This window comes from Phodopus roborovskii, unplaced genomic scaffold (assembly GCF_943737965.1).
Source record: "Phodopus roborovskii unplaced genomic scaffold, PHOROB, whole genome shotgun sequence".
NCBI lineage: Eukaryota > Metazoa > Chordata > Mammalia > Rodentia > Cricetidae > Phodopus > Phodopus roborovskii.
The window spans coordinates 49,495,994-49,512,157 of NW_026126433.1; the positions used below are offsets into that span (position 1 = coordinate 49,495,994).

The 16,164-nt window shown below is 47.3% G+C and overlaps 1 protein-coding gene across 1 annotated transcript in view; it reads left to right on the forward strand.

The window, feature by feature from the left end:
- Positions 1 to 4,321: 4,321 nt before the first annotated feature.
- Itpkb (inositol-trisphosphate 3-kinase B) overlaps positions 4,322 to 16,164 on the forward strand; it is an 89,608-nt gene continuing 77,765 nt past the window's right edge. Inside the window, exons 1-2 of the mRNA XM_051186428.1 lie at positions 4,322 to 4,467; positions 5,837 to 7,945. Coding sequence (XP_051042385.1) covers positions 6,044 to 7,945 — 1,902 coding nt within the window. The 5' untranslated portion in view covers positions 4,322 to 4,467; positions 5,837 to 6,043. The remainder of the gene's footprint in view (positions 4,468 to 5,836; positions 7,946 to 16,164) is intronic.

Sequence of the window (16,164 nt, forward strand, 5' to 3'; positions counted from 1 at the left end):
GATATTATTCTTGCATTATATCTATAGATACATTTGAGAAGAATTGGCCTCAAGAATATTGAGTCCTCTAATCTACTGACACAGTTATTTAGGTCTTATTTTCTTCTCAGCAGTGTTTTGTGCCCCCCCTCAAGGTCTTATACATGTTTTGTCATGTTCATTCACAGTCTTTGACATTACTACAGAGGCATTATTATTTAAGCATTCTAAAATTTCTGAGAGGTATACAATTGGCAAAGTATATTCATTCATCTTATGTCTTTCAACCTTGCTGTTATGGGGTAATGAATTAAATGGTCAAATCCCAACCCCAGTGCCTCAGAATGAGATTATAATTGGAAATTTGATCTTTTACATGACAACTAGGTATGGTGGGTTCTAATGCAATATGACAGGGGTGCTTAGAAGGAGAAGAAATTACAACATTGGCACACACAGAGGAAGATCATGTGAAGATCCAAGGAGAGAGGCCTCCGAAGAAACCAACCCTGCTAATACCTTAATCTCATACTTCTGGTCTCAAGAACTATGAGAAAATAAATCTCTGTTTAAACTAACAAGGTTGTGGTTCTTTCTTAGTAATGATGGAAATATGACACATTTTCTAAAATATTTATATTTCAAGTAGCTTCTGATAAATTCTACAATCTGCAGATATGCATAGAGTATTTTAAAAAAATAATTTTACTTCTTTTGACTCAAATGACTTTTGTTTCTTTTTCTTGTGTGACTACACTGACTAGGACATCAAGCATGAAGATTTTGTTTTTTGAGACAGGTTCTTGTAGACGGGTTTCTGTCCCACAAATGCTCTCAAATAACCACTCAGAGGCTTAATATTATTTACAAATGCTAGGCCAATAGCTCAGGGTTATTACTAATTAGCTCTTACATTTTAAGTTAACCCATATTTCTTATTTACAGTCTTCCACATGGCACAATCATCTCCTGCTCCCTTCACTTCTGGCTGGTGACTCTAGACTCTGCCCTTCTTCCAGAATTCTCCTAGTCTGGCTCTCCTGTTGTAATTAAAAAAGTGGCTGCGACAGAGTTCACATGGAGGGATTTTTCTTATTAGAGGAAAGGGATTGTAAAAAAGGGAAAAGGGAAGGGGGAGACCAGACTCTGGGGAGAGGAGCAGTGGGAGACAGGAAAGAGAGGTGCAGAAAGAGAGAGAGAAAAAGAGAGAGGGGGAGGTGGGCAGGGCCCTTTTAAAAGGGAGAATAGTGAATGTGCACAGGTGGTGCTCTTAGCAGCAGTTGAGGGGGTGTATCCTGTCAGAACTCCAAGGGCAGGCAAGTACAGATGCCTGAATGCTAACATCTCCTCCCTAACCTTACTCTGTTCAGCTACCGACAGGCCAGTTTCTTTATTAAACCAATCACAGAGACATATATTCACACAGTGTACAAAGGGATTGATTATTCCACAGCAGGTTCTCACATAGCTCAAACTGGTGTTGGATTTGTAATGTATTTGCAATGAAGCTGGAGTATTGGGATTATAGGTATGTTCTACCCCACTCAGCTTTTCAAGAACAATGTTGAAAAGTCTTAAGAGCAGACGCTGAACCTTCTTACGATTGTAGAGCACATCTCACCAGTCCTTCATTGTTGAGTATGATGTGAGCTAAGAATTTTATATATTTTATATAGCTGCTATTTTTTTTAACATATTAAGTTTAGAGTATTGATCTTTAAAATTCCATCCCCAAAGTGAACAAATGGGGCCTCTGAAAAGTTAGGCAGTAACTAGTTGTAAAGAAGTAAGAAGTAGTAACAAGCATGCATTCTGTGACCAGTCTGCACTGGCTTTGATGGAGCCGTATCAGCTGAGGTATTGGAGGTGATATCAGAGGTGTTCAAATATCTTGGCTCTAATTTCTTGTGTGAATGAGGCTTGTAACAACACCTACCTGATAGGGTTGCTAAAAGGTTGAAAATATTTAAATTGTATTTTTCTTTTGTGTGTGTTAGGGACAGGGAGGGATTGCTGAGACAGGACCTCAGGTAGCCCAAGCTGGCTTCAAACTATCTAGGCTAGGTAGTCCTGGCTGTCCTGGAATTTGCTCTGTAGACCAGGGCTGGCCTCAAACTCACAGAGATCCATCTGCCTCTGTCTCCTGAGTGCTGGGATTAAACGTGTGCAGGACCACGGCCAGGGATTGACTCTGAACTTGTTACACTCCTGTTCCCCTACCCCCTAGAATGCATGGATTATAGGTATATGTCACTATGCCAACATGCCTGTTTTATGTGGTGCTGAGGAGAAAACACAGAACACTGTCGATGCTAGAAAGGTATTCAATCACCCTTATTACATCCCCAGTCCTGTATAATTCCTAATGTGCCTAGCAAATAGCAAATACTACATGTTACATTTGTTTTAAATTGAGGAAGCCAGCTAGATTCTATGGTAGGATGTAAAGCCTACCACATTGACTTCCAAATTTGGAACTTTCACCCAACCAAACCTACTCAACGTCACAGTTTGATTGTCACCTGGTCTTCCTTGCATCCAAGCCAGAAGTCTCATCTGCATATTTGACAGCTGCTGATTGGCGGAGGATTTCTCAGGAAGTTTTCATTTCTCAGCTAGGGAAGGCTGATTGAACGGCTTGTGTGAGATGATAGAGACTGGAAAGCTTCTCCCTGGTTGGGAAGGTTACTTTCTACGCTTTGTGTATGCTTTGCTAGGCTCTTCAATTGCTTCTAATGTGACACTCGTCAGGGCTCTTGGCATCCCCTAGGGCAATCAGATCAGATTTTAGGGCATGAGTCTTCTGGGTTGGGCAACTCCTCTTCTTGCCACTAGGGACCAAACAAGGAACCTAGAGGTGGCTTCTTTGTCTGAGGAAACACCTAGAGCCTGAGTTAGCACTTGAACAAACACTGGGCTCTTTTTATTCAGCCCCATGGAGGGTGGGAGGTTCAACCCTTTCATGGCATGTTTTTGTGTGTGTGTTTTGCATTTTTTTTTTTTAATTCAGAAAGGATGTGTCTGATTCCAGGAATTCTTGGCTGGAAGAGCTCTTGGTTTCAGATTTGCTAGAGTCTTTTCCTGACCAAGCAGCAGGTTGCTTTGCTCACTTCAGCCGTATTGTTACATAAACAAGTAAGCCGTCTGTTTGCTACAGGCAAAGTCAGAGTTTCCATCTGAATTTTGGCTAATCAGGATATAAGGGCGGATTCAAGCTTTGGATTCTTAAACCTCCTAAGCCTGACAGCTGTGTTTCCCCGTTTCCACTAAATGCTAGGGTTAAGATTCAGGGAATTATGCAAAACACACTGGCAGTGCCCAGGCTTAAGTGTGTATGGGCCTCCCCTGCTTTGTAATGTTGACTGGTGGCCCCCCCATTTTTAAATTGTGTGTGTGTGTGTGTGTGTGTGTGTGTGTGTGTGTGTGTGTGTGTGTGTGTTTGAGGGTGAAGTTGAATGCTTTAAAGCACAGGAGAGTAAATTCACAGGAGACTGGGCAAATGGCTTCAGACCTTGATCAGGCCTGAGCTCCAGGACTATGCTTTTTCTTAAAATAACTATAAGGATTGAGTGCAAAAACATGTGAGTGCACAACACCAAGCTTCTTCATACATCTAGCAATGATACTGCACACCCTTCAGCAGCTCCCAGCCCAACCAGCCTTCCAAAATGCTACCCTGATGCATTTAAAATCTGCAACTGTGCAAGGAAATGCCCTACAATATATCTTTTAAAATTTGCCTGTTGTGTACAAGCAAGCTGTTTATGCAGAATTTTAGCCCCGTTTTAAATGCTAAAAGATCCCCCACTAGCGGCTTTGTTTAGCACAAACACTCAAAGCTTTATTAAAAACAGTTTTCAAAAGTAGCTTCATAAAACTAGACACCAGCAAACCTTGGTCGAGGGGTGGAAAATAAATTGTATATCTTTAACCCGCAGAAGTTAAAAGCCTCTTTTTTTTTCTTTTTTGTTAGCTAACAATGGAAACTTTTTTTTAAAAAAAGTGTTTCCCTCCCTCGGTCTTGCCAAGCAATAGAAAAAAAAAAAAAGAAGAAAAGAAAAACTTGTTCCGCTGAGTTCAACCCAGACAGGCTCACAACTTCCTTCCTGCCTTCCTCCCCCAAGCCCCCGCCTTTCTGCCTCCTCCCCCAACCCCCAACTTTTTTTTTTTTTTTTTTTTTTTTTTTTTTTTAATCTTACATTGAACAAACAGTGAAGTACCCGGGAGCAGACGCTGACAGCGGTAGTGTCTCCTACCAAGCCAGGAACTGCTCAGGGTCAGCTTGGCGTTGTCCCCCCCCCCCCCGGGATCTCCTGGCCCCTGAGCCGGTACATCTACCCTCTTTGTGCCCCAACTTTTTCGTCTTCCATAAGTTGTTGCGGAAATCCTTTGGGGGCGTTTTCTACTTTAAGCCACCTGGTCTGCCCAAGCACCGACTCCCCGGGGCATGTCGCCTGCTCGGGACCTGGGAGTTTGAGCAAATTGCAGGTAAGCGTGGCGGCTCCTTCCTGGCGCTCGTCTCTGAGCCCTCTTTCCGCTCCATCTGGGCTGGGGCTCTTTCGGGTGTTCCGGGGTCCGAACACAGCGCAAAGGGGCAGGCTGATTTGGGAGGGTGGCGTGGAGTGGCGCTGGGGATAGAGGGGCGATTCGGCTTTCCCACCACTTTCCGGGCCGCTGCGCCGAGCCGCCTCCCCCTCGCGCTGCGGGCGTCTGGGGCTCGGACAGCCGGGCGGCTCTGTTGGCGCCAGGCGAGGCTGCCCGCCCGGGATGCGCGAGGCCCTGCCCTCCGCCGCCCTGCTTGGCTCCGGGTTTAGCATGCCGGGTTTAGCATGCCGTCCTCCGGAGGGCTGCAAATTCTCAGGCCTGCACACTTAGAAGGCTTCCGGGCTGCAGCAGTGGGAGCTAGCCCAGAGTTCCTCCGATGGATGCATGGCTGCGGGTCCCGGAGCATACAGGGACACCTGGGTCCTTGCTAACAGGATGAGCGCAGGACTAAGTGGCTGTGGGTACGCAGCCCTCCCACCCCCACTCCTGCAGCTCTCTCTCTCTCTCTCTCTCTCTCTCTCTCTCTCTCTCTCTCACTCACACACACACACACACACACACACACACACACACACACACTGCAGGGTGTGAGGGGACAGTAGGGGGCCTCCACTACCGGTTCCAGTAATGGATACTGTCAAGTTTTGGTCCCAGGCGCGCACGAGTGCCCACATTCACAAAACACACTTGTTTGGGGGACAGGCATCAAGGCTAGTGCTGCAAAGTGCTTTGCTTGCGCCCCCCGCCCCCGCCCCGCCCCGCACTCTCCCAGGCCTTTCACAGGCGGAGAGAGAGACTGCCCCAAGTCCAGGATCTGGAAAGAAAACCGCCCAGGTCTCGGTTCAGGCAGCGGTTTGGGGAAGGCAAGTCCGGGTCAGGTTCCCTGTGACTTAGTCTCTGATGTTCTGAGAGGGTGGAGCAGGGCTGCCTGTCATCCTCGACAACCGGTGTTTGCTCTGGCCAAGGGAACTTGACCAGCCTCGCCTAGGGACCCAGCAGTTGTACCTCCTTCCTCGGCCATCCGCATGGCTACCGAAACTAATCTTAGAATTTGGGATTCTAGGTGTTCTTAGAGCATATCACAAGCTGGGGGAGGTGGACCACGACCGGAAAACAGGAGCAGAGGCCATCGAGGCAGCCCAGCATGCCTCCACACAGAGCATCACAGCCCCTGTAGGCCAGGCATGCACAGGGCACCCTCTCCCCAATCTATTGAGGTCCCGGGACTCTTTCTGGCTTCTGCGGGTGGACTCTCAGCACCCTCCTCGCTATGCCTTCTGGAATTCTGACCGTTCTCCTTGTGTCTCGGCAGCCGCGAGATCGTTTATGGAGCTTGGGGCGGGGGCCGAGTCCGCGATTGTGCTCCGTGCTCGCCGCCTAGGCCATGCTGCTCCAACGGCGTGCGGAGCGGTGGCCGCCGGGCCTCCAGGACTAAGCCGGGAGCCAAGGGAGGAGGAGGCGCCGGCGGTGGAGCGGGACCCAGAGCCGCGGCGGCGGGCGGCGCGGCAGACCGAGTACTATGGCTATGTACTGCTATGCCCTCAATAGCCTGGTGATCATGAACAGCACCAACGAGCTGAAGAGTGGCGGTCCCCGGCCCAGCGGCAGCGAGCCACCTCAGCCCTCGGGGAGGGCCGCACTGAGCCCCAGCAGCGTCTTCAGCCCTGGGAGAGGCGCCTCCTTCCTCTTCCCCCCAGCGGAGTCACTGTCGCTGGAGGAGCCCCCGAGTCCTGGGGGTTGGCGCAGCGGCCGGCGTAGGCTGAATAGTAGCAGCGGCAGCGGTGGTGGCAGCAGCGGCGGCAGCAGCAGCAGCAGTGGCGTGGGAAGTCCGAGTTGGGCTGGCCGCCTGCGAGGGGACGCGCAGCAGGTGGTGGCGGCCCGCACCCTCTCCCCACCTGGGCCAGAGGAGGCCCAAAGGAAGCTGCGGATTCTGCAGCGCGAATTGCAAAATGTGCAGGTGAATCAGAAAGTGGGCATGTTCGAGGCGCAAATCCAGGCACAGAGTTCTGCCAGCCAAGCGCCCCGAAGCCCGCGTTTGGGCAGGGCTCGTTCGCCCTCCCCATGTCCCTTCCGTAGCAGCAGCCAGCCCCCTGGAAGGGTCTTGGCTCAGTGCGCCCCAAGTGAGGAACGGAGGACAAAGTCTTGGGGAGATCAAAGTACAGAGACCCCAGACACCAACTCCGGGAGGAGGGGCAGGCTCAGCCCACACCCCTCGAAGGACAAGGAGGGAGTGGCCCCTCTTTTACGCCCTGCCAGCCCGACCAGGTTAGGGACTCAGAGTCCATCAGCTTCAGTGAGGATGGAGACAGGCACCCCGACCAGTCCCCGCAGTGGCTCACCCACAGCCATGGAAATTGACAAGAGGGTTGCTCCCTTACCGGAGCACTTTGGAACTAGATTAGCAATGGTCAGTAAAGTGGCAGCATCAGCCTCATCCGTTGGACCACACCCTGGACATGATTCTGCCTTCACAGGGGCAGCCTGCGAGCTTGGGGGCATGCGCCCCTGGGAGGCTCAGATGGAGAGACAGGAGCAGTTTTTAGGCAGAGAGACAGGCTCAGCCTCAGAGCTTGGGCGGACCCACATTAGAGAGCCTCCTGGGAGGGTGGGGAGAGGAATTCATCCAGTTGGTGGGCAGGGTTCCTGGACACCTGAAGTCATCAAAAGGCTTGATGAGAGGACTGTGAGTGCCCAAAGCTCAGAGGCCTCTGACGACCGGAGATGGTCTAGACTGCCAAGAGACCTGGGCTCTGTAGAGGAGGCAGGAAGTAGGATTCCAGGGATCCGAGGACCCGAGCAGACCCCGGACATTGTGAGGGAAGGGTCTCCAGCATTAGGCTTGCTTGGGGGTAGCCAAGCAGCACACACAGGGACCAGGGATGTGGAGGCAGAAACTCTGCTGGGACCTTTACCCCCTGAGGAAGTGGCAACAGGTTTGAAAGAAGCCCAGTGCCTCCCTGGGGACAGGATGATGGGTGTGCAGCCCGAGAGTTCCAGGGTTTGGCAAAATGCCGTGAAGGAAGGCCCCTTGATGTGGACGTGTGACACAGGGGTACAACTGGTGGAAACTTGGGGAAGCCAGCTACATGACAGAGATGCTCAGCGAGACTGCCAAGAGATGCTCCCAGATCAGAAGGACGAGGCCTCCTTCAAAGAGGCCTGCAGCCCTAGCAGCGTCCCTGCCATCCCTGCTGTCATCATCACAGACATGGGTGCTCAGGAGGATGGGGGCTTAGATGAGGTCCAAGGAAGCCCTCGGGGTCCCCTGCCTCTGAGGAAGCTGTCATCCTCCTCAGCGTCTTCCACTGGCTTCTCCTCTTCCTATGAGGACTCAGAGGAGGACATCTCCAGTGACCCTGAGCGGACGCTGGACCCCAACTCAGCCTTTTTGCATACCCTTGACCAGCAGAAGCCCAGAGTGGTGAGTGTTTACTGTGTTTACTGTGTTTACTGTGCATTTACTTAGAATTCATGTTTTCAGCAGGCCTTGGATGTTGAATTGGAGTCATTCCTAACATACACATCTTTAAAAATGGCTTTGAAGGAACATAACATTCATGAATGTCAACAGTAACAAGCCTTCCTGATTTCCAAAGATAGGGAACAGAGTTGCTGCATGTGGCTTTTACACTTAATGCTGTGATTCATTCAGGTTGACAAGGAGTTCTGTTGGCCTCAGTCAGCCTTTATTACCAGGCTGAAATGTTGAGTGAGGTGATTCTGTGATGGGATCCTGACCTCTGGAGATGTGATTGTGTGGTTGATCTATGGCAGGAACAACTACTAAGCCTCACTCAGTAAGTTAGGCAGGACTTGGCAACGATATCAGCATAGTCCACGTAACTAATGTGTAGCATGACGTGTGGATTGAAATGTAAACTATCTTTTGAGCCAACTGGACATTTTCTTTCATAGCAGAATGCTATTTGGATTGAGTTGTCTCAGGGGTGTAAGTTGCGACAGGTTCATTCCAGGCACATTTGCACATGTGTGCTTGGGTTCATTACACTGACTCTTGGCCTGTCTATGGCAGTGACAGATGTTCATTCCTACCACGCAATTAATCCCAGCTGAAGGCAGCCTCTTTTAAAAGATGGAAGTATTGAAGCTAGCTCTTCTAAAATGGGATGGCCTTTCTCTTGCCTCTCCAGGAAGGATGGGGGAATTTCCTAACCTGTCATGCAAGAGGTTGTAGGCTACCATGTGGGGGAAAGCTGCACAGTATTTTAGTGGGTAACCTTCTGGTTTCATCTTGAATGTGAGATTCCACCTGATAACTTTCTCCATCCTTAGTGGGTGTGTTGCCAGTCTGCTCAACAAGCTTTACAAAGAAATTGTGGATTCTAAAACATGATCTTTTTCAGCTTCTACTTCAGAAATCACAGTCTAGTTTTGAAGATCAGCAATTGCTTTCCCTGAAACCCTTCTGCTGGTGATCTAGAGGCAAATTTGTATGCAAAGTCAACTCCTAATCAGCCTGGCATTTTGTGGCCAGGACAGGGCTCCCAGACATCTTGCACCTGCTCCCAGGCACCAACATACCCCCTTAGAGAAGGGGTGTGCAATCTGCCTGGAACACACAGTGGCCACAGGCAAGATGGAAGACGCTTCTCTCAGAAGGCGAAGCCCAATTCCTCTGCCCTCTGCTCCGTAGCTGGAGGCCTAGTAAGAGAGGGTCTTCTGCTCACCCCCATTTGCTTCAAAATTTTGAAGCACAGCTGGCACACCCAAATAGTGTTGATTTGTTATCCAGTTTCCATTTGCTCTGTCTTGTGGTGGCTGAGCAGTTCTTACCTACCGCTTATCAAAAAGGTCCATACAGCCATGTTTGAAAAGGAAGCCTTGTCTGGGAAGGAGTGAAAGGAGATATAAATTATAACGGGTAAGCAACAACAACTTCTTTTTTCTTCTTCAGTTGTCAGAGTAAAACCAGATGTGTAAGCAGGAAGGTAGCTGGTGTTTTCAAGTTAGGTAAGAGGCCCAGAGGTAGAAGTGAGTTGCTGTCCCGTCTCCCTTCCCCCTCCCATCTTTGGACAGGTTTTTGTTTTTTTGTTTTTTTGTTTTTTTGTTTTTTGTTTAGATACCCAGAGGGGAGTCAGGGAAAAAGAAATGACATCTCCCATCACCCTACTGGCTTTGCTCTTTGGAGAGAGAAAGAGAGACAGACAGAGAGAGAGAGAGAGAGAGAGAGAGGAGAGAGACTATGAATGCATGTGTTGGGGTCAGAAGAGTGTGGGTAACCAACTGGAAATTATGGGATCCTAGGGACTTTTGCGCTCTGGTTGAGAGCTTGCTGTATGAGCCCAGCTCCCCTCTTAGACTAATTGTGATGCTAGAGCTTATCTGGAACACCAAACCATCTGCTCATTGGGTCAAGAATCACTCATTACCCAAGACTGCTATTTTGTCTGCAGGAGGCCAGACATCTTGATTGACCTGGGAGGCCTGTGGGCCGTCCTTTCGATGTTTGGCAAATGAAGCTAATGTGGCCCTGCCTGTGCATTTTGGACTTGCTCCTGTGTGTACAGTGCATCTGGGCACGTTCAAGCTCGCCCACTTTCCCTCACACATGTTCACTGGTACTCATCCTCACCTTCACATTGCTCTCACAACACTAACACATGCCCACACATGTTCACACTCACACCCATTCACTCATACACGTAGGTTTGAAATGGCATGTTCATTCAACCAACCCTGGCTCCCAGACCTAAGGATTTTTACCACTGCCTCGTTTTCCCATATGCCTTCTGTTGCACATTGACTAGTATGTAATTGGATGTGCAGGCAGGGTGTGATAGCTTATTTGCATCTTAAAGATCAGACTTGGGATTTGCTTGGAAGTAACTATCATGAATCTGTCTACGGTAGCTTAAATTTAGGCCCATTCACACTTCCTGTTCCCTGAGATGGGAACAGAACCAAATGGCAATGAGCAAGGATGGTGCTGTCTTCCTTCTTTCTCATAGTGGGAGCCGTGTATTGTTTTTACTCTCCTATTCAAGAGTGTCTGGGGCATTAAGAGGCCAGGCAGAGAGTGTGCCATTATAATACAGAAACATCTTATCTTAGTAAAAATAGATTGGATCGATTGATTCCAAAGTTCTACTGTCAATAATGTATATGATCAAAAGCGAAACAAGGGGCCAGCAAGATGGCTCAGTGAGTAAAGGGGCTTGTAACGGGCTGATGACCCGAATTTGATACCAGAGCCTACATGGTAGAAGGAGAGAATTGGCTTCTCTAAGTTGTCCGTGGTGGGAGCAGGCTCTCATACACTCTCACACAAACACACACATGCAGAAATTCATAAATAAAAATGTGAAAAAGTATTTAAAAATCCAAAATGATGGCCTAGCACCTGTAGGCTATATGGGGCACTAAAATGCCTTTGCCTCCGTGGTGTTTACTACTTTAAAGGGCCACTGGAATTTTGTTTCTTTGGTCTTTTTTTTTTTGGAGTGGGGTAGGGTAGGTATTGAGTGTTTTTGCTTGTTTTTAGTGAAAAATGAACTTGTACACATAGCAAATTTTAACCTGTTTGAGATGGTTGTGTATGGTTTTAAGAAGCGTGTAACGATGTTCTGTTTGATTATCTAGTGGTGAGCGCTTTTGAGTGGAAACTTTAAAAAAGAGGTTTACTTTCTTTTTATGTGTGTATGTGTATGTGTAAACCTAAGTTGTGGAAGTGCTTCCAGAGGCCAGAGGAGTGTGTAGGGTCCCTGGAGCTGGGGTTACAGGGTTGCCTAGTGTGGGCGTTGAGAATGAACTCCAGTCCTGCAAGTGCAGCTGAGGTTTCTCTCTAGCCTTCTGGAAACTTCAGATGAGGGTGTCGAAGGCCCAGATTATGGGGATATGAGTTCAGATGGCACATTCTGTTTTCTGGCCCTTCTCTCTCTCTCAGAAACAGGGGCTTCTAGATCTAGAGTCCCTGGAGTCATTTATGTGAGATTCTGGGGGTTACTCTGATTAAAAACAAAGCAAAAACAAGATTTAAAGGTAATAGGACCTAGGGCACACACTGAGGGGCCCTGGCTGTCTGTTACCATTTTCTCTTTCTACACTGTACATAATTCAAGGGTGACTCAAGGGGGTCTAGCTCATTCCAACTTTCTGCAAATACTTAATTCTAGACATTCAATTCAAACTTGGTGGGTATGAAGCATGTGTCAGGATGTCTGGAAGTGTGGCAAAGATCCTTTGGCATGGCCCTTGGCACTGAGGTTCAAACCAGGCACCTTTAAATGTGTGCTTTTATTGAAGCCAGTTGACCGATCAGTCTGCCTGCCTTCCACCCATTCCTTTATAAAAGATGAGTTCTTAACTTCACATTAAAAAACAACAATGAGAACAAGAAGAAACCTATAACAGAGCAAAGCATTAGTGCCATAACCGAGGATTTTTTTTGGGGGGGGTTGGTTTTTTGAGATAGGGTTTCTCTGTGTAGCCCTGCCTATCCTGGCACTCACTCTGTAGACCATGCTGGTCTTGAATGCATAGAGATCCCCAGCCTCTCTGCCTCTGCCTCTGCCAGGATTAAAGACGTGGGCCACCACCTCCCTCCTAGAAGTTTTCATTAGTAATCACACAGATCTTAGGAGCTGTGCTGATAGGATGCCCATAGGATGCACTCTGGCTACAGATAAAAAGAAACTTTGCCCCACAGATGTGAAGTTTCGAAACCGAGGCTTTGCTGACACAAAGCACTGTCTTATCAGAGACTGGAAGCATTCAGCCAGCTTTTAAAACATCAGGGAGAAAGGTAGAGACTCCACACCACCTTTGCGGAGAACATTCAAGATCTGCAAACATACACTTTGAGACAGACCTTACCTTGAGGTTTTAATAAGGAAATAGCAAGCCTGTCAGCCTTTGATTGAAGAGAACGGACTTCCAGTATGGCATAAATCATAAGTCAGAACTCTGTTTGCAAGAACTGAATTGCTACCATGTCACTTTTCTGGCTTTGTCAGCACATGCTTGCCAATGTAGTTACAGATTAGATTCATTTTATATAGTTTATTTAAATTCCTGGGAGTATTGATAACATTGTTTAGGCTTGTTTTATTTTGTCTGGTTCCAGCTTAGTCACCTAAAGTTAGATTTATTTTTGTTTTTGTTTCTTTTTTCTTTATTAGAATTTAATGGAAAGAATTTTATCTAGTAGAAAAGCCTCTGTAGATTCCAGATAATCAATAGGTGATTCAAAATTAACTCAGGAATTCTTTTAAATTACTTTGTGAAGGCAGGTGTTATGATGTGTGCCCATAATCTCAGCACACCCCCACCAGGCTGATACAGAAGAATTTCCAGTATGAAGCCAGCCTGGACCCTGTGTGTGTGTGTGTGTGTGTGTGTGTGTGTGTGTGTGTGTGTGTGTGTGTGTCTCAAGCCCCTATCTCAAAAACAAGCAAATACACTAATTGTACTGTGGTCAAGTTATCAGTGTGGAGAAATCTATGTGTTTGTATAAGAGAGGACAGCTTGGCATTGAAGCTATGTACACTGTTGAAGCTATGTACACTGTGCTCCCCAGCTCGATGACAAATATGTTTTGTTGTGGTGTGTGTGTGTGTGTGTGTGTGAGAGAGAGAGAGAGAGAGAGAGAGCACACGCACGCACATGTGTGGATGTCTCCTTTATTTTCTCATGAATCAGGAGAAGGCATTGCTTTCTACCAATTGTAAACGCTTTGGTTTTGTGAAAAGTTCTCTAGAGTGTCACCTGCACTTTTGGGATTTTTCAGGACTTTGAGAGTGTCATATGGTCATATACTCTCAACTCGCTGAACCAACTAATGATGGGTTTACAGGTGGTTTCAACAGATGGGGAGAACTCTCAGCCTTTCCTTAAGAACCATAGTGGGGTGCCCTTCTGACTCTGGAGATCTGGAAGAATTGGCTACCTTGGTCTCAACCATCAGCCTTGACTGGTACAGTTCTGTCGCAGGCCTCAAGCTGACACCCCCCCCACACACACACATTACTTTGTCATCTTCTCACCGAGCCTCTCCCTCCTCCATCCTATCTTTCTGCTGGGCACAGTAGTACCAAACCATTTTCCAGGTGAACTGTTAATTGCGACTATTAATATAACAGCTTAAGTCTCCTTGGCTGGAAGACAAGACACGTAAGCATATGTGATCCCATTTTATATTTTTATATTAGAAGTAGCAAAATGTTTTCTCCTGGTTCCATACCGAACATTGTCTACATATCCAGAACACAGTGCAGTTGGAGAAGTTATAGAATTCATTTTCTCCGGTGGTCACATTTTATAGATGAAGAAGCATGGTTGGTACATGTTCTGCATTGTCACAGGACCCAGGTTCACATTCTTCTCACATAGCTTCTTAAGTGGGTAGGCTTCTTACTCATCTTCAAAGACCCAACCTAGCTTCTAAAATATGTTTTAAGGGCCACTGAGATGGCTCAATGGGTAAAGGTACTTGCCGTGCAAACCTGATGACCTGAGTTCAATCCCTGGAACCTTCACAAAGGTAGAAGGAAAAAGCTGACTATACACAGCTGTCGTCTGACCTCCACATACTTGCTGTGCCTGCCACACATGCATACTTATACACACCATACACATGTATACAGCAATAATGACAAAATAACTTGAAAAGTAAAATATTTGTTAAATGAGCTAGAGAGGGAGAGAAAAGAGCTCTAATATTACCTATCCATAGACGAAGTGTTGACTATCTTAAAAATGCATGAAGGGAGGATGAGCACAGTGAAGACAAGTTGATGCTTCAAGGGTAAGCAAGCTAGACTTGGGTTCTGGAGGCCTGGATTGAAATCCCAGCCATCCATGGCCTGTAGCCCACTGGAGAACTAGTGAGAGCCCTCATGGAGTGGTGAGAGTCTCATGCTACAGTGTTGGCATGAGCACCTGTGTGGTGTCACAGAGCTGTGGCTCGATAAGATTGTGGGCACTAGAGAAGCCAGGCAAGCACCAAGTTCTGTGGAAGAAATTCTCTGCAGCGTCTCCAAGTCCACTCTCAACCCAACATACTCCTACACAGTGATTTTCTGACACCCAAAAGGCTGCAATCAAATTTGTTTCCCAAAGACTGGAGTTCCCCAGCTGTTGTGCAATTGGTGTCCCTGCGTGTTGTTTCGCTGACTACTTAGAATAGGGCTGGTCTTAGCTCCCACCTCAGTCTAGTGCTCATGAGCAGGGTTGGGGGTTTCTTTTAAGGTTTGGACTCAAAGAGAAGAGCTGTGTAGAGCTTGGTTCACAGAAGTGCCTACTCTGCATGGCTGTCGCGGAACAACACATTCAGGGGAGATTCCTCTGACATTTCCTATGTAAAGGCAGGAACTTCCAGGGTTTGTGCAGTGAGGACTGGTTTAGGATACACATTTCCTTAGTCAGCAACATTCAGAAATGTTTTCACAATAATTCTAAGAAGAATTCACCAGTGGAAACCATATCTTTTCCTCCATTGAGATTTGTTGGGACAGTTTATTAATTTGCCATCATGTGATAGAAACCCACTCTACAAAAGGTATCTCTTCAGGACAATAGCCAACACAACTTCATTTTTTTCCCTTGAAATTTAATTTCTCTCATTTTAGAGTATCTGTTAAGTTTTCTAAGTAATTGTGACAGGGGATGTAGCTCACTGAGGGTGCTTGCCTAATATACTGAGTCCTAGGTTCTGTTCCCATATTGCAACAAAGGAAAGAGAGGCAGGGGTGGCGGTGGAGGGAGGGAGGGAGGGAGGGAGGGAGGAAGGAAGGAAGGAAGGAAGGAAGGGAAACAGGAAGGAGGAGCTGGTGAGATGTTTCAGCCTATAAAGGTGTTTGTCTCCCAGCAATGCAAACCTGCCTACCCGAGTTTAATCCCTGGAACCTTGGAAATGTCTAAGAGAGAGAGGACTGACTCTACAGAGTTGTCTTCTGACCTCCACATGGGTGCCATCTCACACACACACACACACACACACACACACACAGAGAGAGAGAGAGAGAGAGAGAGAGAGAGAGAGAGAGAGAGACAAAAATGAAAATAAGAAAGTTTTATAAATAACCAAAAAGTAGGAGCTATGTAGGAGATTAGCAGCAGAAGCAATCCCCGTGATGTCCCTACTCGGTGGTCCAGGAAGGGAACTTAGTACTTTAAGCATGCTAGGCAAGCACTCAACCACTGGGCTAGGCTGGTAAACCTTCTAATTATTTTTTAAAAAATGAGGCGAAGTCTCACCAAGTTGCCCAGGCTGGCTTTAAACTCACTTTATAGTCCAGGCACATCTTGAATTTGAGATCCCCATATCTCAGTTTCTGGAGTATCTGGGATTATAGGCCTGAACCATAATGCATTATATGTGGCCAGTGCTAGTGAGGCCTGGCTACTATTCATCCTTGTGTGTGAAGTCATCTGAGGTGGGAGGAGGATGTGTTTTTATTTCCCCATGCCTGAATGAGTAGGAACTGGTTCAGGCATGCTGGGTGGTACAGGTTAACTGTCATCACCCTCCTAGTGAAGCTCGCTGTGAGCCTGTTAATCTTTCATTTTACTTGTGTGGTAAGATTTGGATAGAAAAGGACAATGACATGATACAAAATGACAAGCACAGGTGTGGAGGTTATTTCCGCTGACCTCTGACCAAGATCAGGGCTGGCCTAACCT